This window comes from Carassius gibelio, chromosome A13 (assembly GCF_023724105.1).
Source record: "Carassius gibelio isolate Cgi1373 ecotype wild population from Czech Republic chromosome A13, carGib1.2-hapl.c, whole genome shotgun sequence".
Taxonomy (NCBI): Eukaryota; Metazoa; Chordata; class Actinopteri; order Cypriniformes; family Cyprinidae; genus Carassius; species Carassius gibelio.
Window position 1 is genome coordinate 16,028,557 of NC_068383.1, and position 26,528 is coordinate 16,055,084.

At 36.0% G+C, this 26,528-nt stretch overlaps 2 protein-coding genes, 1 long non-coding RNA gene and 1 other non-coding gene across 7 annotated transcripts; 2 read left to right on the top strand and 2 right to left on the bottom strand.

Annotated features, from left to right (window-relative positions):
* Positions 1-3,745: 3,745 nt before the first annotated feature.
* On the bottom strand, positions 3,746-3,816 carry trnag-gcc (transfer RNA glycine (anticodon GCC)). Its single transcript has one exon. It is a non-coding gene; the product is annotated as a tRNA-Gly (tRNA).
* Positions 3,817-11,581: 7,765 nt separating this feature from the next.
* LOC128026272 (hyaluronan-binding protein 2) lies at positions 11,582-22,484 on the top strand. Of its 4 annotated transcripts, XM_052613191.1 has the most exons (16): positions 11,582-11,739; positions 12,016-12,136; positions 12,225-12,311; positions 12,829-12,936; positions 13,015-13,131; positions 13,280-13,390; positions 13,794-13,965; positions 14,242-14,336; positions 14,514-14,633; positions 15,462-15,581; positions 16,376-16,495; positions 16,869-17,160; positions 20,971-21,113; positions 21,416-21,550; positions 21,640-21,785; positions 21,889-22,484. In XM_052613191.1, exons 1-16 carry the CDS (start codon positions 11,680-11,682, stop codon positions 22,051-22,053), a joined length of 2,112 nt encoding a protein of 703 aa, XP_052469151.1. In that variant the 5' UTR covers positions 11,582-11,679; the 3' UTR covers positions 22,054-22,484. The 4 variants fall into 4 exon arrangements, with proteins under 4 accessions (XP_052469151.1, XP_052469152.1, XP_052469153.1 ...); XM_052613192.1 differs by lacking the exon at positions 16,376-16,495; XM_052613193.1 differs by lacking the exon at positions 15,462-15,581.
* Positions 18,464-19,989, top strand: LOC128026292 (uncharacterized). Its single transcript, XR_008186386.1, has 3 exons — positions 18,464-18,514; positions 18,643-18,707; positions 19,336-19,989. It is a non-coding gene; the product is annotated as an uncharacterized LOC128026292 (long non-coding RNA).
* Positions 22,485-22,603: 119 nt separating the features above from the next.
* On the bottom strand, positions 22,604-26,095 carry LOC128026283 (E3 ubiquitin-protein ligase TRIM39-like). The gene is made up of 5 exons (XM_052613258.1): positions 25,736-26,095; positions 24,654-24,878; positions 24,408-24,427; positions 23,693-23,835; positions 22,604-23,357 (listed from the first exon to the last, which is right to left on the bottom strand). Exons 1-5 carry the CDS (start codon positions 25,826-25,828, stop codon positions 22,807-22,809), a joined length of 1,032 nt encoding a protein of 343 aa, XP_052469218.1. The 5' UTR covers positions 25,829-26,095; the 3' UTR covers positions 22,604-22,806.
* Between the last annotated feature and the right edge of the window lie 433 nt (positions 26,096-26,528).

Genomic DNA, 26,528 nt, shown 5'->3' on the forward strand with positions numbered 1-26,528 from the left:
CACCTTTAAGGGGGAAGTATTAACAGGAAATAACCAAAATAACCGACATGGGAAAATTACGTCGGTTAGAGATTCTAAATTTCGGTTTCGATTACTTTTCGATTAATCATCCAGTCCTAATGTGCATGTGTATATTAATATATATGTGAAGAGTTCAGATGGAAAAGCCTCTAACTGCCATCTGATTTTTTTTAAACTGGCTCCTAAATTTATGTTCATTTATTTCACTTTAATGGCATAGAAAAGGACCTATACATTGCCATTAAAATAAAATGACCGATCCTAAACATAGGAGTCTGATAAAAATGCTAATTTAAGAAGAACATTTCAGATGGCAGTTAGAGACTTTTCCATCTGAACTCTTCTTATCCATAATGAACAAGTGTAAGGTCTTGTTGACCACTAACAAGTGTAAGGTCTTGTTGACCACAAGTATATCCACTGCTCTTTTATACGAATAAAAAAAGCCCAGTGAAACCAGTTTACACTGCGAACTGAGAGAAAGTTCCTGCTTATTTCCTTCAGACTCAGTGAGTGTATCTTTGAAACCATTAGCAGTATAAATATTCTTATGAATCCACAGACATTATCACAGGCTCTGGTGGTGAAAACGAACACCCTGCGGTGAAAAATTCATCAGAAAGAATGTAATTCACAGTTGTGTACAGAATAACTTCACCCCATTTCTTCAATTAACATACATCACAGTAGTGCATGACAGCATGCGTCTCAACCAAAATTAAACCCAGTTCTAGTTTGTTATCTAAACAAAATGGAGCACAGAGTGATAAAAGTGGCTTTCTAGGTATAAAGGAGTCCAGTCTATTCTTGTGCATATTTTTGTGCATACTGCAGCAATAATATCTATTGCACTCTCTTATAAAATTCAGATTGTTTCTAGAATATTGTGTAGAGTGATTACATGCATTTTAAATAATTGCTAAAAGCTTTATTGGCCAAAAAAAAAAAAAACTTTTCACAAAAAAAACAAATTTGACCGTTTTTGAACCTGGTTGCCTCCAAAGAAACACGTGCAACCATGATCGCTTTGCATCACAATGGCCTCACATGCAAGGAAATCGCTACAAAGAATATTGCACCACAAAGCAAAAAACATTTACTGGATCATCAAGAACTTCAAAGAGAGGGGTTCAACTGCAGTGAAGAAGTCTTCAGGACGTCCCAGACTGTCCAGCAAGCGCCAGGAACGCCTCCTCCTCAGGATTCAGCTACAGAACCGTGTCTCCAGCAGTGCAGAGCTTGCTCAGGAATGGCAGCAGGTTTGTGTGAGAGCATCTGAATGCACAGTGAGGCCAAGACTTTTGGACAAAAGCCTGGTGTTAAGAAGAGCAGCAAAGAAGCCACTTCTCTCCAAGACAAACATCAAGGATAGACTGAAATTCTGCAGGAAGTACAAGGATTGGACAGCAGAAGACTAGTGCAGTTATTTTCTCTGATGAAGCTCTTTTCCGACTGTTTGGGACATCTGGAAAATCAATTGCTACCATGAGTCCTTTGACGCGCCAACCGTGAAGCATCCTGAGATCATTCATGTGTGGGGTTGCTTTTCAACTAAGGGAGTGGGCGCTCTCATAATTCTGCCCAAAAACACTGCCATGAATAAAGAACGGTATCAAAACCTGCAAGAGCGACGACTTCCCACGATCCATGAGCAATTTGGTGATGATATCTGCATTTTCCAGCATGAGGGGGCAAAAAGCAAGAGTGATAAAGAAGTGGCTTGAAGATCAATACATTGAAATTTCGGCTCTGTGGCAATTCCCCGGATCTCAATCCCATTGAAAACATGAGGTCAGTCCTCAAAAGGCGAGTGGACAAGCAGAAGCCTAGAAATTGTGATCAACTCCGAGAACTAATAAGCCAAGAATGGATCTCCATCAGTCAGGATTTGGCCCAAAAGCTAATATCCAGCATGCCCGAGTGAACTGCAGATGTTTTGAAGAACAAGGGTCAACACTGCAAATACTGACTCTTTTTTTTTTTTTGCCAATAAAAGCTTTTAAAAAATATGATGTTCTTATTGTTTTTCAGTATACCATAGAAATGTGAAAAATAATGGCCATGACTGTTTTTTGTTTTCTTAAGTTCTGTTTTTAGGATGAAAACCATGGGTTCTTGATAGGGTTGGGAGTCGTTAGAAAATTTCCGATTCCGGTTCCGGTTCCACTTAACGGTTCCGGTTCGGATTCCGGTTCCATTAAAATAATTAAACAATTATTAAGAAATAGTGGTAAGGAAAAATACACAATACTCAACTACTAAATGCCCAATACTGTATATTACTTACTGTCAACTTAATTTAAAGGTTGGCAATGTCAAAATGCAACATATTACAGTGTACAGATCTTCATAAGTAGGGTGGGATATTTTTAGAAATTTTATGTTTTTTACTATTTTACCTTCACTGAATGTAGCGTTGCTGGAAGGTAGTAAGTAATGTTGAGTAATGCTAGTCCATCAATCAGCATGTGTTTCAAAGTTGATGTTTTTTACACTATCAATAACGTTTTGCTTTTCAAGCAGGAATAAGCTTGTTGGCCAAATAGTCCCTTGAGGGCTGGGACACTTGTTAATTTCCCTTAATTAATTAAATATAAACGGTTAAACTTAAACATGTATACACACTCTCCATAAAGTCCCTGTTTACAAATAATCATGCAGTCAGGAGATGGTGTGATGCAATAAATATTTTTATCACTTTGTTTATCACTCTTGAAACGACATGTACACTAAATAATCTAACCCTCATACTTGCAGAACAATAGCAGTCTATTTATTTAGTGGTCCTAGTTGAAGCCAGTATGTATATTAATGACAATATGGGACAAATATAATGCAATTTAGTATTCCTTTATTATTATTAAACCTATTCCACATAATAATATTCAATAAAACTGGTGACGTGCAGGGCTCCGTAGGATATCGACAGAGAAACAAACAAAGAAAATAAAATGTAATGCCAAATGGCTGACGGGTCATGAATGGCTTGTGTTTGATCACAAGAATGTTGTAATGCTTTGTCAGGATTGCCGCATGTAAGTTACGCGAAAAAAAAAAAAAAAAAAAGCAATTTCGTGGTTGGAACTAATCATTTTAAATTTGAGTCAGTGTGTATTTTGTTGCATTCAGTGGCACTCATAATTTGTTATTTTTACAAAAAAAAAATGGCTAGTGGAAATTCTGATTGGCTGGTAACTTTAGAAAGTTACCAGCCACATTGGCTGGTGATCAAAAAAGTTAATTTAGAACCCTGGATAGAGCAAATGTCTGAAGTGCTAAGAGAAACAAAAAATGTGCAGAGCAGTGGGGCGCGAGGACTGCAATTGAGAACCGCTGCTTTACGGGAAAAGCCGAATACTCAGAACACCGGCACAAGGCTGCTCACAGCGCTTGGTCACGTGTTGCAACAGAACCGTTTTCGGAACCGAAACTTAGAAATTGCTCACGGTTCCGGACAAACAAAAAAAAACAAGAACAAAAACCGGTTCTGAATAAGAACCGGTTTTCGGTTCCCATCCCTAGTTCTTGATCAAATGCATTAACTGCTCAAGTATGTTTTTATTTTCCTCTTTCCAGCTTTTTCTGCCATTGTCACTTTACTTTCATCATTCTACTTTGAATAATTACTTTAAGTTAACAGGCAGGCTAAGCAAAGTAATTACTTTAGTGTTTCAATTAAGTGGTCACTTTTTTTTTTGGTTGACTGACAAAAGAAAAGCTGTGTTGCATTGGCCGGGAATCGAACCCGGGCCTCCCGCGTGGCAGGCGAGAATTCTACCACTGAACCACCAATGCTTACATGAAAAACCAGCGGGGGTTCCCGCGCTCATGAGGAACTGCATTCACAGCTCGAACACTCTCAAAACTATTTTATTTTACACTTCTATTCTTTCTGTACTCTCTCTGCACTGGTTTTAGACGCCATGTGTGCCTCAGCCCCACATGACCACGAGAGCACAACTGCTCCTTTCATGTGAGCATTGGTGTTTCAGTGGTAGATTTCTCACCTGCCCAGGGTTTTTCCTACATTGAAAATTTTTTGGTGGCCGCAAAAACTATTTTTTGTTCCGCCAAAGCCTTATTTGATCTGTGATTGGGTTTTGTGAGTAAAGCAGGGCCAGGCTACTGCCGGAGTGACGGAGAGAAAGAGCACAGCGCCCCTCCCCCACACGCGCACTCTTCGTCTTCAGTTCTGTCTTTGCTCTCTCCTCGCATCAAAATCTACTCATCCTAAGGTCGGAAGACCGAATCCATGTTTCATGTGGTGCATTCGGAAACTATTTTTGGCTGAATTACCGCTGAGTGTGAATTGCAGTCAAAAAAAAGTTGCCTTATCTTCTCTTACAACTGGTGACAATCATTCCGCACATGCAGCTGACATAACTTTAAATAAACGCAAAAAATAATGAAATGAGAAAGTGTGCTTAAACCCATTTAGCAAGAGTGTTTAGTAAAATTTAGCCTTAATAATCCTCAGTATGTATAGCCCTAAGACAATGTGCAGTTAATTACCTGTAAATCCATTTAGTTTAAAGTTAGACTGGAGTGAGATGAAACTAGATCAAAGCAAAGAAAGCTGTTGCTAGCTAGCTGCTAATTTTATATGGTAAAAAATAACACTATTACACCTTTTAACGCTACGTTTTCAATTGATATGATTATACTAAAATAATTATCAGGTCTATCAAAAAAAATTATTTTATCTTTCTAAACTATGAAAGCCAGTCATGGAGAGAAAAAAAAAAAAAGCTTTTTTTTTTTTTTTTTCCAAAGAGGGCAATAAAATATGTTTCTGTTGATGGATGCGCATTCTGGATTCCCAGACATTACGACAATAGTGAAATAGTGAAAAAAACCTTGATTCACTCTTGATCAATGTGAACTACTGCTGGAATATGAGCAGTCATTTATTCCATAATCACCGAGTGCTGACAGCGCACGAGCACAGATGAGATCTGAACAGCACACGTTAATATGTGTTTAAACTAAACTCATTTAAGCTTTGTCAGTTTAAACATTTAAGAGCCAAAGGACGCGAGCTCGCGCATGCAGTGAGAAGAATTGTGCATGTGCTCCACGCAAACCCGCTAGAACGCTCGCAAATATTAAGATCTCCCTGAAGTAGCTATTGGGTTTAAATGGACAAATTCGCACAAAAAATTATGTCAAAATTCCCGTCTTTGTAAGTATCCAACAGCAGACATAGCCGGCTGAACGTATGCCTGTTGTATTAGTGCATTCTCTTAAAGGGGGGGTGAAATGCTATTTCATGCATACTGAGTTTTTTACACTGTTAAAGAGTTGGATTCCCATGCTAAACATGGACAAAGTTTCAAAAATTAAGTTGTACGTTTGAAGGAGTATTTCTGTTCCAAAAATACTCCTTCCGGTTTGTCACAAGTTTCGGAAAGTTTTTTTCGAGTATGGCTCTGTGTGACGTTAGATGGAGCGGAATTTCCTTATATGGGTCCTGAGGGCACTTCTGCCGGAAGAGCGCGCGCTCCCGTATAGCAGAGCACTGAGAGCACAACAGACTTCGCTGATCAGAGCGAGAGCGTCGCGAAATGTCACAAAAGGAGTGTGTTTTTGGTTGCCAGGGCAAGATAACCCTGCACAGATTACCAAAGAGAAACAGCATTAAGGGACCAGTGGATGGAGTTTATTTTTACAGAGCATCAACGAAGTTGTGCAAGTGTTTGTGTTTGTTCTCCTGCATTTCGAAGATGCTTGTTTTACAAACAACTTTACTGTTTACTTAGCTATCAGCGCGTAAGCACATCAAGTAAACAACATGATATGTTGTTATCAAACTGCACTTTCCACATGTACAGCTTAAAAAAAAAAAAAAAAAGACAACAAAGTGGAACTTAGTCATTTTCCAAAACCGCTAAGCAAATATATACAGTTTCAGTACATACCACATAGAAAAGCCTTTGCTGATGCTGCTCTTGTTAAATTTCAGCCTCTGGATCTGTGTCACAGCTTCCAGACTCGCTCAACACAAAATCCTACTCGCGCTCGTGATTCTTAGGCTCCGCCCACACGTCACGCCTCTAGGCGCGCGTGTTTTTCCGGGAAAAATCGGTACAGACTATCTTTCTCTTATGAATATAATAAAACTAAAGACTTTTTGGAGTTATGAAGGATGCAGTACTACTCTATAGGTACTCAAGATTAACAGGATATTGAGTGAAAACGAGCATTTCACCCCCCCTTTAAATATATATAAATTTATTTATTTATTTATTTATTTATTTATATAAATCGAACAGCAACAAAAAATAAATCACTCACTGTTCTTGATAAAAAAAGCTTTTATGACTTTAATAAAAGAACAATCTTTAATTTATACAGTCCAATATACAATGCTGTTTTACATTTGATTAATTCAATTTATGTACCTAAAAACTTATGCTAGACCTGCCCAACAAATAAAAAAAAAACTTAAATCACTGTTTGTATCTTTACTCTATTGTATTTATTTGTATTGTTGCTTGTAGAATACTTTTTTTTAATTAAGAGAAAGTATAGTTTGTCCATAAACATAGCACATACCGAACTGTACCGAAAACCCTGACTCTAAAACCGTGAAACAAACCGAACCGTGAAAAAGTTGAACCATGCCACCCCTAGTTTCTTTATATTTATTTTAAATGTAACATTTATTGTCAATATTGGTCTTGCGGACCATGTGGGTACTAGGGTACTCTTTGCTGTGTGTGGATGACCATGTCGGTCAGCCACCACCGAAGACCAATTCTGACCCAGGAAAAACCCTGCTGCCACAGGCCGGCCAGCCGTGGATATTTGTAATTCACTGACAGGCAATCGGAGATCAGCATTTGGGCAGCTTGCCAAAGAGCGGAAACGATGTCACAGCCAATGAGATTTTAGAAGCATGTTTTGCCCTTTTTTTCCATACCTGGGTTTCAAAGGGCTTTGTGCTTTTTATAAAACAAAAGAATATAATTTAACAAATTATGAATCCAAAGTATTTTAAATGTGTGTCTTGTATCTTTTGATTAGAATGCATAGTATTAGGAATAAATTATTAATACTAAAATACAGCAAAATTATAGTAGTAAAACATTACATGGTTATTTTAAAAACATGACTGGTTATTTTAAAATCGCTTTTGGAAAGTAAATGAGAGGCATTTCAATTGAACTCAAACTGAGTAATATTCAAGTACTGAATGAGAATTGATTGAGTGATGGAACTTTGGTACTTTAAGTTATGCAAAGTATGGTGATTAGCATTGTGTTTACCTTGTGAGGAGCCAGAGAGTGTCCATAACACTGCAGAGGGCCACCATTGATTGGAACTATATGCTGCTCTCTAGGTTATAGCTGCAAAACAGAGACATATAAGAAAGTTAGAAATATAAAATCACACTCTTATATGGATCAGTAAAAGTAATCCGCGGGTCACTCTAAATGACGACGCGCCCACAGCAGCAAAACTGTAAAAAAAAACAAACGCTGTACATCCACACACCATGCCACAGTAAAATCAACGCACCACGTGCATGATACAATAACGTTACTCCTTAAATAATAAAGCACTTACCTTTCACTTGTAGATAAAGTCCGTGTGTCTGTCAATCTATGCCCCTTTACTCATATAAAAAGTAAACACAGCCAACAAAATAACTTGTTCAGCTCAGTGCTAGCTGTTAGCCACTCATAGCACTCCTAGATACATATTTGAAATGGCGGACAAAACCTTTGCTGGCATTTGTTACCGAATCCAGTTTCGGTGCAGTAGGTCTTCCTTTCTCTGTTAGTTTTCCTGCGTCTGCAAAAGAGTAAATTGGCAACAAGATCTGGAGTAGGCGCCGGTGACTGCGGTTGTTATTTTCCTTGCGATGAATTTCTCTTTCACGCTGCCTGGGGACAAGACTGGGCACGTCGCTAGACCCAGATGGCGTGATGCCTTTGATGATTGAAAGTCAACATTTGATTGGCTGATGATTCTGTCACTAATGATCGTTCTTCTTCTTCTTCTCTTAGTTAATGGCGGATTGCAAACAACTTTTAGGTGCATACCGCCACCTATTGTACAAGAGTGTGGAACGTCGTGTCTTTTTAACTGTACTCATATTCTGATCATTAACCCTGTATCATTAGAGAATTTAAATAATGCTTTCCTGGTTATCCTTACCCCCCTCCTTCTGTTCCTAGTATCCACATCAGACTCTAGTCCCGCCCTGCCTCCTGAACCCTATCTTGAAACACCTCATATATTATACAGTGTAACATGCTGAGCATTTTCTTTAACCCCACAGTTTCCCCATTAAAAACAAGGTGCTATTCAGTCCTTGTATAATAGTTTAAAAATATTAGACAGGTCTTGTTATCTCTTTCCGCCTATTCCTTTCTCTGTAATTTTTAATGCTATCAGACTTTTATATTTTATAATATCCCCTTCCTTTATTGTCTTCCTCCCACCATTTCTGCCATATTCCATTACCTTTCTTCTTAACTATTGCTTTTCCCCCACTTTTCCAAGCACTATTGGAACTGATATTTCTTATTGCAGTGCCTCTTTTGCTTATTTATCTGCACTTTCATTCCCTTTCACTCCCTCATGTGCTGGCACCCAACCAAACTGAACATCTGTACCACCCCTATGTGATCTTGACAAAGTGTGATAAGAGTTCTATCAGTAAATCTTCTCTGACAGATGACATTGACTGAATGCTTTTTATATCAGCTAAGGAGTCCAACCCACTGTAATGCAATGGTCACTGCCACAATTTCTGCCATAGATAAGTGATCAGATAATCTTTTGGAAACATTCATTTTAAATTATTTACAATAAGTATTCCAATTTTCTACACATTCCTCCTTGTTCTTGGATACATCTGTATAAATTTTGAGATAATCATAATAACTGTTTCTTAAGTAAATGCTTGTTTTAACTCCCACTTCCTTCAATCACCATTCCTTTTTATTTTCCATGCTACTAAAATCTATCTTTGCCTCTGGAAAAACCATGGTGGGATGTTAGTAACTGGGGAGAGGGTAGTGAAATCTAAGGCTTCCATTCAATATTCCCTCACTTTCTTTTCTCTGTTCCATCCAAACCCATGCCCCTGAAACTCGAAATACTCCCAAAAATTATGGATGTGACGTCTTTCAACAAAAGGGTAGCACTAGATAACAAAAACTGAGAGATATGGACCATAACTGACAACACACTGATTTGTATTTTCAATAACATTAGCAAGTAAAATATCTGAAAATCACTGAATATGATGGTGATAAAAATGTAAATAATAAAAGTAGCAGTATACATATACTTTGAATTACCACAAATAAGCAGCTACACTTTTTAATGACAGACTTTAAAATGATCCAACACTGCCATCTAGCGTTTAGTAAAAACACATCTCTAAATAAAGAGTAAGTTCACATCAAGCCAAAGCGAAAACTTTTCCGAACATTTTTCCAGTCATCTCCATCATAAAGACATCAAACAACTGCAGGTCATCTCAGCATCGCAATAATAGTATATAATATATAATAATATAATTCTTTTGTAAGTCCCCCTGCAGTCACTACTTATCTTTGATAAGCAAAATGACATTTAAACGCCATTCAAATGATTCTTTCTTTATGTCATAAAACACCATGAATGTAACTTCACCCTTACATCATTAATTTTCGCATAAGAGGAGCTATAAATATTTTAAGTATTACTCCCCGCCATCATTCGGTCACCCCAGCTCGGATTTTCTCCGCTTTTTTCACTCATTTAACTTAATTATAGCTTTGAATGTGCATAAAAAGAGCGCTCCCCTTAAGACTATAAAAGCTGTCACTTCTGAAGCTCTACACTGCCCAAACAATCTCTTATTTGCATCATCTTATTTACAGCCTTGATATTCTTATGTTTATTTAGGTGGCTTTAAAGAATATTGCATATTTGCATCAAATACACAAATGTACACTACCTTTGAAGAGTCTGTTTTTTTATGTTATTGAAAGAAGTAACAGTTATACAATGAAATAGTATGACAACCTAAAATACCTGTTTTCTTTTTTTTAACTTACATTAAAATGTAGTTTATTTCACCACCTCGATCCCAAATTTATCATAAAGCAGACACTGTCAGACCGTACCCTTTCATTTTAGACACATGGTACAGCAAATTTAAATGGCTCCATCTCGATCAATGTTGAAGGTGTTTTGTGTTTTTATTGTAGTAAAGCTTTTAAAACGCAAGTATCTTCCCTTACGAAAAATACAGAACAAGCATTTGCTTCATCTGGTTTCAAGAAAAAAAAAATGCTTAACAATTTGTGGCCTGCAAGGAAATACAAAAAATTATGTTTGGAAGTTTTGATTAAAAATATCACTTTGATCTTTAAAATATAAAAACTTGTAAATACATTGATTTAGGTTTTATTGATATATTTTCATAAAATGTGTGTTGCATAAAATGACTGTAGATGTAACAGGTGCAGGTCATATTATTAGATTATCATCAAAGTTGATTTATTTCACTAATTGAAAGTTTTGATATTTATTTTTATTTCTTTTGTCTTTTGCTTTGTCTTTGTCTAAATGGCTTGTCAGCCCACAGTTTTGGTATACTTTGCTGTATTTTAGATTTTCCCTCATAGTGAATACATCAACCAGACACCTGCAATGAAAAGTGGTTGTGGAACACAGACTAGGATAAACATGTGATATCATGTTCTGTAAACGATTTATAGCAGACACAGATTGTGCAATAGAGCCTACCCTCTGTCCCGACTGCAGAACACACAGTCTATTCTCAGTTGTAGCAGCTAGTGAAGGGAAGAATCCTCCTCTGTCTGTGTAATGGGGGCTCAAACAGCTGACCTACTCTTTAGTTAAGAATCTTTCTAACCTATATATGTTTTTCTCTAATCTCTCTCCTTTCTCACTCACTTACGTTCAATGTCACTTTATTTCTGAACAATTATTATTATTATCATTATTATTATTGTTATTATTTATTTATTTTTTGCCTTTTGATATTGTCTGCATTATAACCCTAACTACCAGATAATGTAAACAATGCATTTGAAACTGTAATATTGAAGGCCTATGCATTTCTTTCTTTCGAAAAAGTATTCATCATGGGGTCTTTAATATTTGCATATTATAGTTTTAGCCTTTTACCTCTTGATTTATATTTCACAATCTACAATTAGGACAAAGTCTGCAATGAAACAAACAGTATCCTGCTTTGTCAATATGATCTGTGAACTGCCAGCCTATCTGTTAATTCAGGAACATTCTCTACAGGACCTTTTGTTGAAATGATTGCTACATATTTAATTATTCAGCATCACTATACAATGCCACGACAACTTTTCCACATATTTTGAAATATTAAAGAAGAATTTATACTGGTATGAGGGATGTAATGACCAAAAAAAATTGTACTTGATGCACTCAAGTACAGGTAAACTGAAGATAACTGAAGCCTTTTGAAATTCATAAATAAATGGTTTGAATTTTTGTCCATTACATAGACCCACACATGTATGTAAACATGACCCTCACACACACTTGTATATACACACACACACACACTCTCACAGGACACTGACCTTATTCACAGAGTAAGATTTCAAGCAGATCTGCTGTGTGTCACTCCTCCAGAGAAAAACGACCAGCATGAATCTCACGCTGTGGCTGCTGCTCCTCTTTCTCTGTGCTCTCATTATCCCTGCACAGGTGTGTATGGACAATATATACTGATCATTATATAGAATAAGATTACTGAATTTTTAGCACAAGACATACATTATTCTGAAAATTCTGGATGGAAGAATTATGAAACTATATTATGTTTAGTTTTTCACTTGGTCAAAGACTGTTTGACTGAATATATAGTAAAAGCTTTTGTAATTATTCATATTGTCTAATGACTGAATATTAGACTTGAATCACAATGATCTGTTCTTAATGAATTAATGTATTTTCTGAGCAAGTTTCTCACCTCTCAATTAGCTGCACAAAGACAAACATGATAAACACGATAAGCATGCTGAACGTGCTAAACATGAGCACCGTGGCAAACATGGGAGGCCTGGTAAACATCATGGAAAGAGAGGCAAAGAAAGATTGGAGAGTAAGTGTTTGAATTTTGGGTTGGAATATAATACATATGCATTTTCTAAACGTCTTTGCAAATGTTCTATTTGGAACAAAAATATCAGGCCTGAAGGCTGAGTTTGGCAGCTCAGATGACTCTGATGAAGACGATGATGCAAACAAGTGGCTATTTGAGCTTCAAAGTCTCACAGGTAGGATTCATTCACAAGGACACACGAAACTGGTCAAAAGTGACTGTAAAAACGTATTTATAAAGTAAAAAAAAAAAAAAAAAAAAAATCAATTTTAAATAAATGCTGTTCTTTTGAAATAATCAAATAATCAATAAAAAATTGTCACAGTGTTAAAAAAAAAAAAAAAACAATAAAAAAAAAACTTTTTTTTGCAGCCACTGTTTTCATCATTAATAAAAATAAGAAATTACTTAAGCACCAAATCAGAATATTAGGATGATTTCTGAAAGATCATGTGACACTGAAGACTGGAGTAATGATCCTGAAAGTATACTGTTGCCATTAATGGATTAAACCACATTTTAAAACAGAAAACACTTATTTTAAATTGAAAATATAACAATATTCCTGTTTTTATTGTATTTTCCAAAACCAGCCCAATACACAAACCAAAATACATCGTTATAAACATTGCATCAAATTAAATACAAGTAAACTAAAAGCCAATAAACGTTTCCCCCTTTTGGTTATTCAGGGAAATGCAGTCCAAATCCTTGCCTGAATGGAGGGGTGTGTGATGAAAAGAAAAATCATTTCAAATGCAAATGCCCCAAGCAGTTTGTAGGTAGAAGGTGCGAGAGAGGTATGAGCTCACTTCACACTGTATCATATTTATATACATCACTGAAGTCATTTTGAAAGGCATGATGTTTGTTTTAAGGGAAAAGGGTATGTAAAAGGGGAACCTGTGGGGCAGGACTTTGTCTTCTGACTTCATCTCCTCCCTATTATAAGTGCAAGTGTATTCCACCCTTTGCACCACCAAACTGCAAAACACGTAAGACGTACAGCACTGAACTCATTCTGTACCAAGCCACTGTTTCTTAACAAACAGACGCTAACATTTCAGATTCTAGAATGCTCAGACAAAAAATAAGTTTGTTTAGGCCTACTTGTTGATTCATCATTAATGCCTTTTTGTCTAGTTTCTCCATGTGCTCCAAACCCTTGTCAGAATAATGGCAAATGTGTTGATGAAGACGATGATTTTGAATGCATTTGTCCAGATGGTTTCAGTGGGCAATATTGTCAAGTCAGTGAGTACATAAATACAGAGATGCTGTGTTTCTCACCTTGGATTAATATCTGTGTATAAAGGATTCTGAATTTACAACATATTTCAGAAATGGAATGCATGTTAGCGAAGAAGACAACCATTCGTTTTTTTTTTTTTTTTTTTTTTTTTTGTGCTTTATACATAAATAATGACTAGAAAATGTTAAATGCAATCTGTTACTACATATATCATACGTTTTTACCAATGAATATGATTTTTATTGGGTCATTCCAATTGAACCATGAATCTTAACTTTATTTTTACACAATGTCATGAGGTTTTCAGAGGTTCTTTTCTGTAATTCTGTTTCTTTTTTATGATTTTCTTGTGACATGAGAACAACATGACCATACAATCATAGTGCACTGTGACTTTATCCTCAGACCCTGATGACTGCTATGAGGGTGATGGACAGTCATACAGAGGGAAGGTGTCCGAGACAGAAGAAGGGGATGAGTGTCTCGACTGGAACTCTGAGTTTCTTCTGGATAAAGGATCTTTTCCTGCAGCGGCATTTGAATCTAGTGGAGGCCTGGGACCGCATAACTTCTGCAGGTAAAAAAAACACATGTGGACAAAAAGCCAGAGACTATATATTTAATTATTGACTTAGAAGTAGTGCATTCTTTGTTTTACATTTGTCAAAATCCTAAAACTTTGTCAATTTACAGATTTAATTTTGACTCAGACTTTTGGACTCCATCATATGTGCAAACATGCAAAAAAAAAAAAAAAAAAAAACACTTACACACCTGAGCTTGAGCTGCAATGGACTCATAATCATAGTAACCCCCAACTCAACTGAAAATCCTACACCTTTCTGTATTACAGAAACCCTGATGGAGATAAGAAGCCATGGTGCTTTGTAAAGAAGAACAGAAGACTTAGATGGGATTACTGTGATGTTAGAAAATGTCCCACGCCTGGTAAGATTGATGATTAAGACACAGTGTGGTTTATAATATGATACTTTAAAGTCGAGAGCTCTAACTCAACAACAGATGACCCAGCAGATGTATTTAATTGCATGAACTAACATTATTAAACCTGCATTAAATTTCAGTTTTGCCACAAATTATTCACATGCTGCAATTATTCTTCAGCAACCACTACCAGAAAAATGGTGTCCACCACAGCTGAAGCTCAACCCACCACAATTGCATTCACAGACAGTATTCCACCAAAAGTAACTACTCTTCAACCAACCATACCATCTACAACAGGTAAGACTTGTCTGGCAAAATTGATGACAATTGATGATTGCATTAGTGTATAATCCAGTTGTGTTCCATTGAAAGTTTAAACCAAAAGCTGTGAAGTTTTTAACAACAGTCACTGATATTAATGGTCATTCTAAATGTAATAGTTTGTTCTTTTGAATTTAATTTACTGAGAGATGGTCCAAGAGTACTTATATTTCCATTAGCACTAGGACTTTTCACTGTTTGTATTACTCCAGTTGTCTGTGTAAGAGTGAATGGAGTTTTCACTTACCCTTTCTGCAGGTAGGTGGGACGAATAACAGCGTTGGGGAAAGTTACTTTTTAAAGTAATGCATTACAATATTGAATTACTCAAAGTAAATTATTGCATTCATTTTATACTTTTAAATGTTTTACGTTACTTTTGCGTTACTTTTTTTCATCTGAACTGTTTTTTTTTTTTGTTTGTTTTTTTACATAAAAAAGTTATATTTTTGGCAAATGTACCAAAAAGTTAAATTAATAATCCTCAGGCTGAAGGAAATGTAAACTCATGTCTGTACTGTGGAGGGAGCAGCTCAAAATTTGAATGAGGAATAGGATGTGGGAGAAGTTCAGCACTCTTCAGCAATATTTTATTTTATTATTTTATTTATTTATTTGCTTATTGGTATGGTTGAATTGGATAATCGAAGGTCAGCATCAAAGATATTGGTTTTAAAAAATGGGATTTAATAGATAAAGGATATTTTTGTTAACATTTATTTATTTTACATTACTAAACCTGCATTCAATTTCAGTTTTGCCACAAATTCAGACTGTTATTCACATGCTGCAATTATGCTTCAGTAACCCCTACCAGAGAAATGGTGTCCACCACAGCTGAAGCTCAACCCACCACAATTGCATTCACAGACAGTATTCCACCAGAAGTAACTACTCTTCAACCAACCATACCATCTACAACAGGTAAGACTTGTCTGTCAAAATTGATGACAATTGATGATTGCATCAGTATATATTCCAGTTGTGTTCCATTGAAAGTTTAAACCAAAAGCTGTGAAGTCTTTAACAACAGTCACTGATATTAATGGTCATTCTAAATGTAATAGTTTGTTCTTTTGAATTTAATTTACTGAGAGATGGTCCAAGAGTACTTATATTTCCAGTAGCACTAGGACTTTTCACTGTTTCTATTACTCCAGTTGTCTATGTAAGAGTGAATGGAGTTTTCACTTACCCTTTCTGCAGGTAGGTGGTGAATAACAGCGTTGGGGAAAGTTACTTTTTAAAGTAATGCATTACAATATTGAAAAACTCAAAGTAAATTATTGCATTAATTTTGTACTTTTAAATGTTCTACGTTATTTTTGCCTTACTTTTTCTCATGTTTTTTACGGAAAAAAGTTATCTTTTTGGCAAATGTACCAAAAAGTAAAATTAAAAATCCTCAGGCTGAAGGAAATGTAAACTCATGTCTGTACTGTGGAGGGAAAAGCTCAAAATTTGCATGAAGAATAGAATGTGGGAGAAGTTCAGCACTCTTCAGCAATATTTTATTTTATTTTATTTATTTGCTTATTGGTATGGTTGAATTGGATAATCGCAGGTCAGCATCGAAGACATTTGTTTAAAAAATGGGATTTAATAGATAAAGGATATTTTTGTTAACATTTATTTATTTAGCATTACTAAACCTGCATTCAATTTCAGTTTTGCCACAAATTCAGACTGTAATTCACATTGCTGCAATTATTCTTCAGTAACCCCTACCAGAGAAATTGTGTCCACCACAGCTGAAGCTCAACCCACCACAATTGCATTCACAGACAATATTCCACCAGAAGTAACTACTCTTCAACCAACCATACCATCTACAACAGGTAAGACTTGTCTGGCAAAATTGATGACGACTGATGATTGCATTAGTTTATATTTGAACAAATTTTAAAAGTCTAGGAATTATACACTTGACGACTTTGTAATTAGTTACAGAGAAAACTGAACATCATGACTGTGGATCGCACACAATCAGACTTTCAAGTCTGTATCCATAATCACAGCCTGTATCCATAATACTATTCTATATCTTTGAAATTGGTTAACTCCAACTGCCCAAAAAACACCAGAACGTCCTCCAGTCCTCCAGACTGCAAATCAGGACAAAAGTCATGTAGTGTATTCCAGCCTTAATTGCCAATATTATGTCTAAAATTTAAGTTACTTAATATTAACTTCTTCTTTATTGAAAACCAGATGGTAGCATAACCCCAGAGAGCACCAGTTCAGCCCAAATAGCCACTACCCCTGTCCCGACAACCCCATTACCTACGATCGACGCTTCAACAAAGAGCTTTCTTACCTGTGGAAAACCTAATCCGAAAAAACAACTTAACCGGATTTATGGGGGTCTTAAAGCTATTCCTGGAGCCCATCCATGGCAAGTATCCGTACAGGTGAAGGCCAAAGGATCCACCCAACAGTACAGACACATCTGTGGAGGCACCCTTATCAAGCCTTGTTGGGTGCTGACTGCTGCCCATTGTATGTAAGTATGCACTCTAAAAAACGCTGGGTTGTTTTTTCAACCCAACTGCTGGGTTGAGGCCGTTGGATAGGACTTTGGGATGTTTTAACCCAAGTTTGGGTTGAAAATAACTATCTTTTTTAACCCAGCGGGGGTGGGTTGAGGACGCGGACGTGAAGGAGAGCACGCACGTCACGTCAAAATCGTACGTCTCTCCAGTGCGAGCAGCCGCCATTTTCTCAGCGTGATAGAAGCGAGAAGCGAGTGAAAGACTATGGTAAGTAACGTTAAATATTCAAAATGTAAAGTTATCTTTTATTGTTTACCCGGTTCTATGAAAGGCGGAAGGTTTTATGAAAGGCGGAAACAAAGGAGCTTAACGTTATATCTAACGTTATATAAAAAAAACGGACGCGGTTTTCGCCTCGGACACGGAGGTCTTAACTGCCTCATGTAACGTTACTGAACGGAGGATTTACTTTTAATATAACGTCTGTGAATGTATTTTGTCATATTTACATAAGATTTTACATTATCTGTTCTCTTTGAGGCGTTAACAGACGGTTATGGTCACGGTTACGCTCATGTGAATTTGTCTTTTTTTTCGCGGTTAAACTGAATGTATGTTTGTCTCCTAAAGGAAACGGCATTGTGTAGTAAAGACTAGCATAATTATTTTGAGGCTGTTGAAGTGGTAACTGTTAAAAGTATGTTTTACATGTAATGTTTCAGACTAGTCCAGCTCCTGTCTTCATTGTCCTCGCGCTGAGAGTTAAAGACACAGAAGCTGTTTGTGTGAGGAGTCACAGACCTGTGTTAGGATGAGGAGGAGGTGTTCTTCTGAAGAGAGGGACAGACGGGTTAAGGAGAGTAAACTTCAGAATAACATCAAGTTATCTTTATTTTTTCTAAGACTAAAATAATGTGTGTGTTTTTTTTTAGATGTTGAAATCCAGAGACAAGATAACTTCATTCTTTTGAGACTGATGTAAGTTAAATTATTATTACTTTTTTTTTTTTAGAAAAATTATGTTTCTGTTGTGTCCTGCCTGTTAACTTCACATTTTGATGCAAAAACAGTGTGATTTTATATATGTATGTATGTATATGTTAATATTTTATTGAAACCATTGATGCCCCTCTTTGCAGAACTCAAACTAACTGGAGTTAAGGACACACAAGTCTGCTTGTGTGAGGAGGTGGTTTTCTCAGCTTCTTCTGAAGAGAGGGAAAGATCGTTTAAGGCAAGTAAACTTCATAATTTCATGTTATCAGTTGTTGTTTTTTTACTAAGAGTAAAATAATGTTTGTTTTTTGTTTTTGTAGATGTTAAAAGCAAGAGACATGGGAGATCATCATTCCCTTGAGATTTTATGTAAGTTATTTTTAGAAAATAAATTTTTCTGTTGTCTCCTGCCGGTTTACTTCACATTTTGATGCAACAACAGTGTGATTACGTGCTCATTTCATTAAGACCATTGATGTCTGTGTTTTTTATTGCAGAAATCAAACCAACTTTGGAGTTGTCTGATTTGGAGAGTCATTATTCTTGGTCTGCGCTCTTAGAGGTAAAGTTCACACAAAAAATCATTTACTTGCCCTCAAGTCATTCCAAACCTATAAGACTTTTGTCTGTCTTTACAACATAAATTAATATATTTTTAGTTTTCTCATAATATTTGTTAATCCATTTATAGTTTAGATAATCAGTATTTTCAAGCTTCATAAATATAGAGTTATTGTAGAAGTAAATTCTGATATTTATATATGAATACATCTTAAATTATATGATAGCAAACATGTATGTTCAAAATAAAATATTGGTCTCCCAGACCAGCAATGGAGGACACAAAAAGAGAATATTAAATATATTCATATGTTTTCCAAAAAATGAACAGAGTTTGTATGAGTCTGGAAAAACATGGGGAGGTATGTGAATGTCATGTCTGTTTTAATGTTTCAGTAAAGAAGCTTTCTGAAAGCAATATTTATTCAAACAATATCGCATGTCCTCACACTAGTGCTGCCATTATAGCATTCTGGAGCGCTGTGGTGGACTGAGACATTAAACAACCGCACAAAGTGTTGAAACTTTAAAACCGATTATTTACTTATCCTTACGGATGTGAATACACCTCTACCTGAAAATGGATAGTTTAATTAAATGTTTAATTTTTTCAAATTTGTTTCTCTTAGGCCACTGATGAAGAACAGGCGGTGACTGGGATGAATCCTGGTCAGAGAGGAGAATCTTCTTTCCCCTAAACAGCACTGGTTTTAAAGGAGGACGCTGCCCTGGATGATGTAGAAGATGTCACATGCTGTGGAGATGGGGCTTCTTCATGATTACATCAGTTATGCTAAAGAGATCATGAAAATTGACCGTGATGCATGATCTGTATTCATGGACAATGAAACAAACTGTAAGTGTATAATTTGTAAAAAAAAAAAAAAAAGTTAAATGCTTTTTCTGTGTTGTTTAGTAGAAAAGTTTACACTCTGTCATTCATACACCTGCTCACATTCTTTCACACACACACGCGCGTCTGTTAAAGGTTATAATATCAAAGTTGTGATTTATTTGTGTACTGTCATGCCAGAATAGTTGGAAAAAAAACTAACTAATTGTAAATTTATTGTATGTGTTTTCGTATATTTTTATACAATATATACAATTGAACAAAGTCCAATTTGATCTTAAGTTATATTCATCAAATGTTCAATGCTTTGTTTATGAACTCTGTAGCTGTTAATGCCATCCTTTTCTGCATTTCTTCTAACATGTTACTTTTTGACTTTTCTCTTGTTTTCTCTTGTTTTTAATAAATATTTTCTTTTTGGTAATTATTATTTGTGTGTAAAAGTGATATTTAAAATGAACAACATTTGTAGGTTTAATGCCTAGCTCAATTTGGGTTAATTTTAACGTAGAAATGCATTGTTTCCCCACATGGCTGCACTCTGCGAGTTTATTTTCTGCCAGCAGGAGGCGCTAAGAGCGGGAGGTAAGTTTCTCCGGTAACGGCTGCAGAGCGGTGCTGAGCTCACAAACGCTGCCTTATCAAGCATATGCGAAATGATATCGAACATTTTCTAAATACAGTAGTTTTCCTTCTGAAATACAGTGATAAAAAAACACCCGCTCTGTTTTTTTAAACCCTGCAATATAGTCATTTTAAACCATAAAAAAGGCAACCCAGCAGGCTGGGTTAAATATGATAACCCAACTGGTTGGGTTAAAACAACCCAGCGCTGGGTTCGTCCCTTTTTGACCCAGCGCTGGGTTGTCAAAATAACCCAAATTGGGTTGTTTTCAACCCAGCAGTTTTTAGAGTGTGGCCTTTAGTATACAGTATTAAAGAACATAATGGACACAGAATAATAAAGACACAAGACATGATTAAGATTTGGGGTAGTATAGCCTAATGGTTAGATATGGAATGGTATCTCTGGTAAGATTTGAATCTTACATGCAGTTATAATTATTATTATGTGTAAATTTTAATCAAGGCAATATGTTTACTGTCTGGTTTGATTTTCGGATGGTATATGTGTGTTTTCTCTAAATCACACAGAAGGTGAGGATTGTGTAAACTCATCACAACATTTCTTTTTCAATCCATGATCACTGTAAACTGGTTCGGTTTATATTTCACCACATTTAACTAAATTAATCTGAAAATGTAATATTAAATTTGACTTCTTATGCATTATTTTATTAATCTTCCATGATTCTTTTAATAATCTGGAAAAAAAGTATCCTAACAATATTTCACATTAAAACCAAAATTAACCATAGCTTGGTTTTATTTTCTTTTTATGTGTGTACAGTAATAAAATAAATGACTACAGAGTTATATTGGGGGGACTAAATCTGATACAAAAGGAGCAAACAGATCAGACCGTACTGGTGGAGGACACCATCATCCATGAGAAGTTCAAGGAAACCGCTGACACCGTCTACAATGATATTGGTGAGCAACATAGACATATTTGCACAAACGGATTCTAATTATATTCACTGTTATAGATTGATGTGTGCATGTGTGTGTTTGTTTTTTGACATTTATTTTTGTTTGGAATCAGATTCTATAAGTAATCTAATCAGGCTTTTATTTTGAAGTGCATCTTTTTACTTTTCATAGCTGTGGAAAAAACTGACCATATCACCTTATAGCATTTTGAGCGTTAGCCATTTTTAGTGGAAATTATGTAGTGTACACTGCAATTAAGTAGTGTACAACTGATCAGACAATACATATTTCTTGTGGTGCAGCTCTATTAAAACTGAAAGTTACTAATGGAGAATGTGCAAAGGAAACTCAGTTTGTGAAGGCCGCCTGCTTGCCCAATGAACCTTTTGCAGATGGAACAGAATGCAGCATTTCTGGATGGGGAGCCACAGAGACGTGTATGTATCCGTATGTCTATTTCTGAATTTGTGTTGAAGGTTCATCAATGAAAGGACTGAATCTGTTCTCTTTTCTTTCCTGTCCATAGCAGAGTATGGCTCTATGCATTTGCTTGACGCACAGGTTTTGCTGATTTCTCAGGAGGTTTGTTCAAGCAGTAAAGTATATCCTTCTCTGCTGGATGATGGCATGTTTTGCGCTGGTTATCTCAAGGGAGGAGTGGACTCCTGTCAGGTGTGTCCTAATTCTAACTGTATAATCTTGTTTACTAATATTAAAAGCCGATGGTTCTGCCGTAAAAAATAATGATATTAACATTCAACTCTCTTTCTGAAAGGGTGACTCTGGTGGGCCTTTAACCTGTATGAGAAATCAAACACACTATATCTATGGTATAGTGAGCTGGGGAGATGGCTGTGGGGAGAAGAACAAGCCTGGTGTCTATACCAGAGTCCTTAAATATTTGGATTGGATCAATAAAAAAATTGGTGGGACACAGTAGCATGTCCATGAAAGATTAGCCACAGCCAGTGTTTTCTGTTGTGTAGTCTGATCTACCGGTAATGCTTTGTACACATTAGCATTGTAGAGTCTTCGGGAATAAATGTGTCTCAGTTTTCACATACAATTAAGCATTACAACTGTTTACAACATTGGTAATAATAAAAAAAAATGATTGAGCCTAAAAACATCATATCAGAATGATTTCTGAAGGACCATGTGAAGACTGAAGACTGGTGTAATGATGCTGAAATTGTACCTTTGCCATCACTGGAATTTTTTTTTTTTTAAGATGTATTAAAATAGAAAATTGTAAAATGTTAATAATATTTCACAATATTACTGTTTTACTGTAGTTTTGTCAAATAAATGTAGCCTTGGTGAGCATAAGAGTGTTCTTTCAAAATCATTAAAAGTTCTTGATGAGCCCAATGCTTTGAAAGATAGTGTACTTATGTCATGCATATGTATTTGCATATATATTATTCCACCATGTTGAAGTGCTGATTCTTCTAACTGTTTATAAATGAAATCATATTTGTTGGAGGTTTGCAGTGCAGTTGTTTCAACTATTGAGCTACAAAAATTAAATATTGTTCATAACTTTTTATTTTTACATCTGTAAATACAAACTAAAAAAACTAATCTACACAAAGTCAAAGTGAAATCAAACAACCCTGTGCTAGGGAGGTCTACTTTATCTTCTAAATGCTACAATATGCATTGAAATATGAGGTATTTGTTTCAAAGATGATTAAGATCGACAGATTTTTATAGGCTTTGAGTTTGTCCCCTGAAGATCGTGACCTGGACAAAGAGCCAGGTGTAGAGAGTCTGTAAATGTCCCAGCACAGAATGAGTACAGCGGTGTCATGGTATCCACCCCAAGAAATGTCACCAGACCTCCAGGAAAGCTGCAGAAGATTCCTATCCGATGGAAGCAGGTAGAAATGGGCAACGGATGAGCAGTACCTCCATGCCAGGCATTGTGGTCTCCGTCAAAATACTCCTGACACCAAGATTCAGCATGCCGGCCCAACCAGCAGTCCTCCTTTTGGCCTTTTCTTGAGATGGATGGGTAGGTGAGACCCAGTTCCCAATAGATCTTTCCACTCACATCTATCTCCCAGTAATGGAGACCAGAATCCCAGCGCTGGGTGCTCAAGACGTTAAGGGTGGTGTCAAAACATCCGTCATGCTCAGGGACATCTTGCCATACATCTGTGAAAGTGGCACAGTCCCCTTCAGATGAAACAATCAGCTTGGGATGGGCAGTGGAAGGGTCCAGGACCGCTTCTGAGGAATCTGCAAAATGAACATAGGTTCAAAGACTAACTGTTTACACAGAATTCGTTCATTTACATTCCACTGTGTTACTTTTTCTATTGTTTTTGTGCATGACAAGGCATGTCTCACTACCTTGCATTATTTCCCTCATTTCACAGCCTATGGGTTGCGTTTTTTCAAAGCAAAAAATAAAAGGGATTCTGTGTGAATGCCTCCCTCATGGTTTATTGAAAGAATAAGGAACTCTACTTTAATTTGTTTGTCAGTGATCTAAAAAAAGTAACATTCATTTGCTGCAAATTGTTCATGCAAAAGATCAACAATTTATTACTGTGCTATTGACAGTTACTCACAGCTCTTCAGCAGCCTCTTAGCAATTGGGATCTGTGAGCGGATAAACAGTAGTAAATTGTTGGTGAGGCCCAGTAGCTGATCTGACTTGGCCTCATCAAGTTTTATGAGACCTGGATCTGTCACTGTTAACAATTCCAGCACCCTGCCAACAGAAAGTATGTCAGCTCACAGAGAACACCTGCCCTCTATATAAAAGGCTGATGGTTATATTGAGATTAAGGTTAGTAACTGTAGGATTTAAGGCAAAGTTGATTATTCTTCATCAGTCATTTCCATTATTCTTCATCAGTCTTCAGTGTCACATGATCATTCTAATATGCTGATTTAATGCTCGATAAACATTATCGTTATTATTAATTTTGAAAAGAGTATTTCTGTGGAAACCTTGATAAATGTTTTAAAATCAGGATTCTTTTGGATGAACAGAACATTTAAAAATAGCTGTTATTTGAAATCTAAATATTTTTGTCGTATTTTGCCATCCAGCTATAGGATGAAAACAGTCTTTAATTTAATAATGTTTGTTCCAGTAAGCTAAACGGTGTTCATAAAAGCAAGAGAAAATCTAAACATGAACTGGATGCTGGGGTACATGATCTCTATAACAATAACGCCTCTGCAGATGAGTCATTCAGATTTCATTCTTTCTAAAGCTAGCATGCCTGACATGGTGACAAAACAATATCTCTTAAGTGCGGTTCTAAATATACATACCTGTCCTCATACATTGTGACCTATGAAAGAGAGACACAGAAATGTATAGTGAGAATGTATTATGTTGCAGGGATTGTAAGTTTCACCATGTATTGTTGGTCATTTCATTTATTGATCTGTTTATGGTATTTTTATGTAATGACAGCCCATACCATCCATAGTAGATTTAGGTACAACATGTATAAACAAAAAGAGTTCATGACAAAACAGCTGTCTTACCAATTGTTCTTCTTATAAAAGGCTCACCCTGTCAGCAAGCTGTATTTCACTGTCCATCATCCCTTCATTCAGCTGAACCTCAATGTCTCTGAGGAGGACGCCGTTTGTCTCAATGAGATTGTCCAGCGCTCGAACCGCAGCCGTCTCCTCCATCTCCAGGAAGGACAGAGAGATCCTACAGTCCTCCTCCAGAACTCTCCGCATCTCTTCATACTTCTTCATTATCCTTTCTCTCATCGCAGAGGACTTTGACTGAGGAAGATGAGGAAATGGTCAGACTCAATCGGGTAATTCATTAAAATACAGATTATTTGAATTTCTTTTTCTTAAGTCAATTTGTATTGCTTTTGAAAAAAGTCTCTAAGGATGCATTTATTTGATACAAATGCAATAGAAATTTGTTAAAGTTTTATATTTTAATATATTTTAATTTGCACTTTATTCCTGTAATGTCAAATTAGTTTTACTCCAGTCTTCAGTGTCACATGATCCTTCAGAAGTAATATACTGATTTTGTTCTTAGTGTTTGTTGCTTAATATTTTTGTAAAAACCATGGTACATTTTTCCTGATTCTTTATTGAATGAACAACATTTATTTAAAACAGAATTTGGAACAATACAAAAAAAAATAAAAAAAAATAAATAAAAAAAACATCATAAATTACAGTCACTTTTGATCAATAATGGACACTTGTTGAATAAAATAATAAATGTCTTTCTAAATAAATGAATGAATAAATAAATAAATAAATAAATAAATAAATAAATAAATAAATAAAGTACAAATTCTCATACTGACCCCAAACTTTTCAACACTGGTGTGAATACAGACTTTAAAAAGGCCATATACTTACTGTACATAACTATCTTAAAATAAAACATGTAAATAATATACTTTAAAAAAGGTGGTTTAAGACTTACATTGGAAACGTTTTCATTTAGAAATTGCAAGCAAATTTAACCAATAATTTCAGAGAAATTACTATAAGTATTAAAGTAGAAAGACTGTAATATAGTTTTGTCTTGTAAAACATATACTAAATAATAACATTTTTTGTAGTTCAGTATATTTAAAGAAACATAGCTTGATTTTGCATGCTAGACTCACTTTGATTTCATTTTGCTTGCCATTCAGTTTCTTCAGTCTGCATCTGATCACTTCCCTTTGTCTCATGAGATGATCCTGGTTATTTTTTTGCATGTCTCATTAAGGGAAAAAAAAAAACCCTGCATGAGAATTCAGGCAAACTTTGACATTTGTAGGATCTCAAAAAAGACAGAACAAAACTTACCTGACACTGAGCTTTCACGCCACCTTGCTAGACTGAGTTGTTAGACTGAGAGACAGTCCTTATGTTGCTTTCACTAATCCTTAGGGGGTAATTTGCAACTATGTAGAGATTCCAGCAGGCGAGATTTTAAGGAGCTCATGCTTCACTAATAGTTAAAGCAGATCACATGCGTGGGTCACAGTGGCACGATCCTGCCAGAGATAAATGGCATTCACCTTGACTTGTCGCTCTGTTGCATCTGTCACTGATGTGACAGGACACTCACATACCACTTCCTCTCCAGGCCATTTTTAGAGGTGGTATTTAAAGAAGTGGATAGTGAGACATTGTCCCATGTGGATTCATAACAATACGACTCTGTAATACAGTCTGTGTATATATTTTCTACAATGTGGCTATTAATGTTACTCACAGTGAAACAACGTACAAATGTATTCTGGGAAATGCAGGAATGAGAAGGTCAGTTACAGCCTTCATGAAGTAGCATGCAGGACGGCCTACGATTCAGAGTAGTGACGTGAAGAGAACAGAACGAGTGAACAGAAGAATAAAAACGTAAAATTGAACACAAATAGTAAAAATCGTTAACTTTCACCTCCAGCTCACGGA

What these genes read in the sequence shown, in the direction of transcription:
- LOC128026272 (XM_052613191.1), top strand. Translation starts at nt 11,680, where the DNA reads ATGAATCTCACGCTGTGGCTGCTGCTCCTCTTTCTCTGTGCTCTCATT. An exon ending in AGGTAGAAGGTGCGAGAGAG is followed by an intron (nt 12,937 to 13,014) that starts GTATGAGCTCAC and finishes GTTTGTTTTAAG; the next exon opens with GGAAAAGGGTATGTAAAAGG. An exon ending in AACCATACCATCTACAACAG is followed by an intron (nt 16,496 to 16,868) that starts GTAAGACTTGTC and finishes ATTGAAAACCAG; the next exon opens with ATGGTAGCATAACCCCAGAG.
- LOC128026283 (XM_052613258.1), bottom strand. Translation starts at nt 25,828, where the DNA reads ATGCAAAAAAATAACCAGGATCATCTCATGAGACAAAGGGAAGTGATC. An exon ending in AAATACAGCTTGCTGACAGG is followed by an intron (nt 24,428 to 24,653) that starts GTGAGCCTTTTA and finishes TCTCTTTCATAG; the next exon opens with GTCACAATGTATGAGGACAG. An exon ending in TAAGAGGCTGCTGAAGAGCT is followed by an intron (nt 23,358 to 23,692) that starts GTGAGTAACTGT and finishes TTCATTTTGCAG; the next exon opens with ATTCCTCAGAAGCGGTCCTG.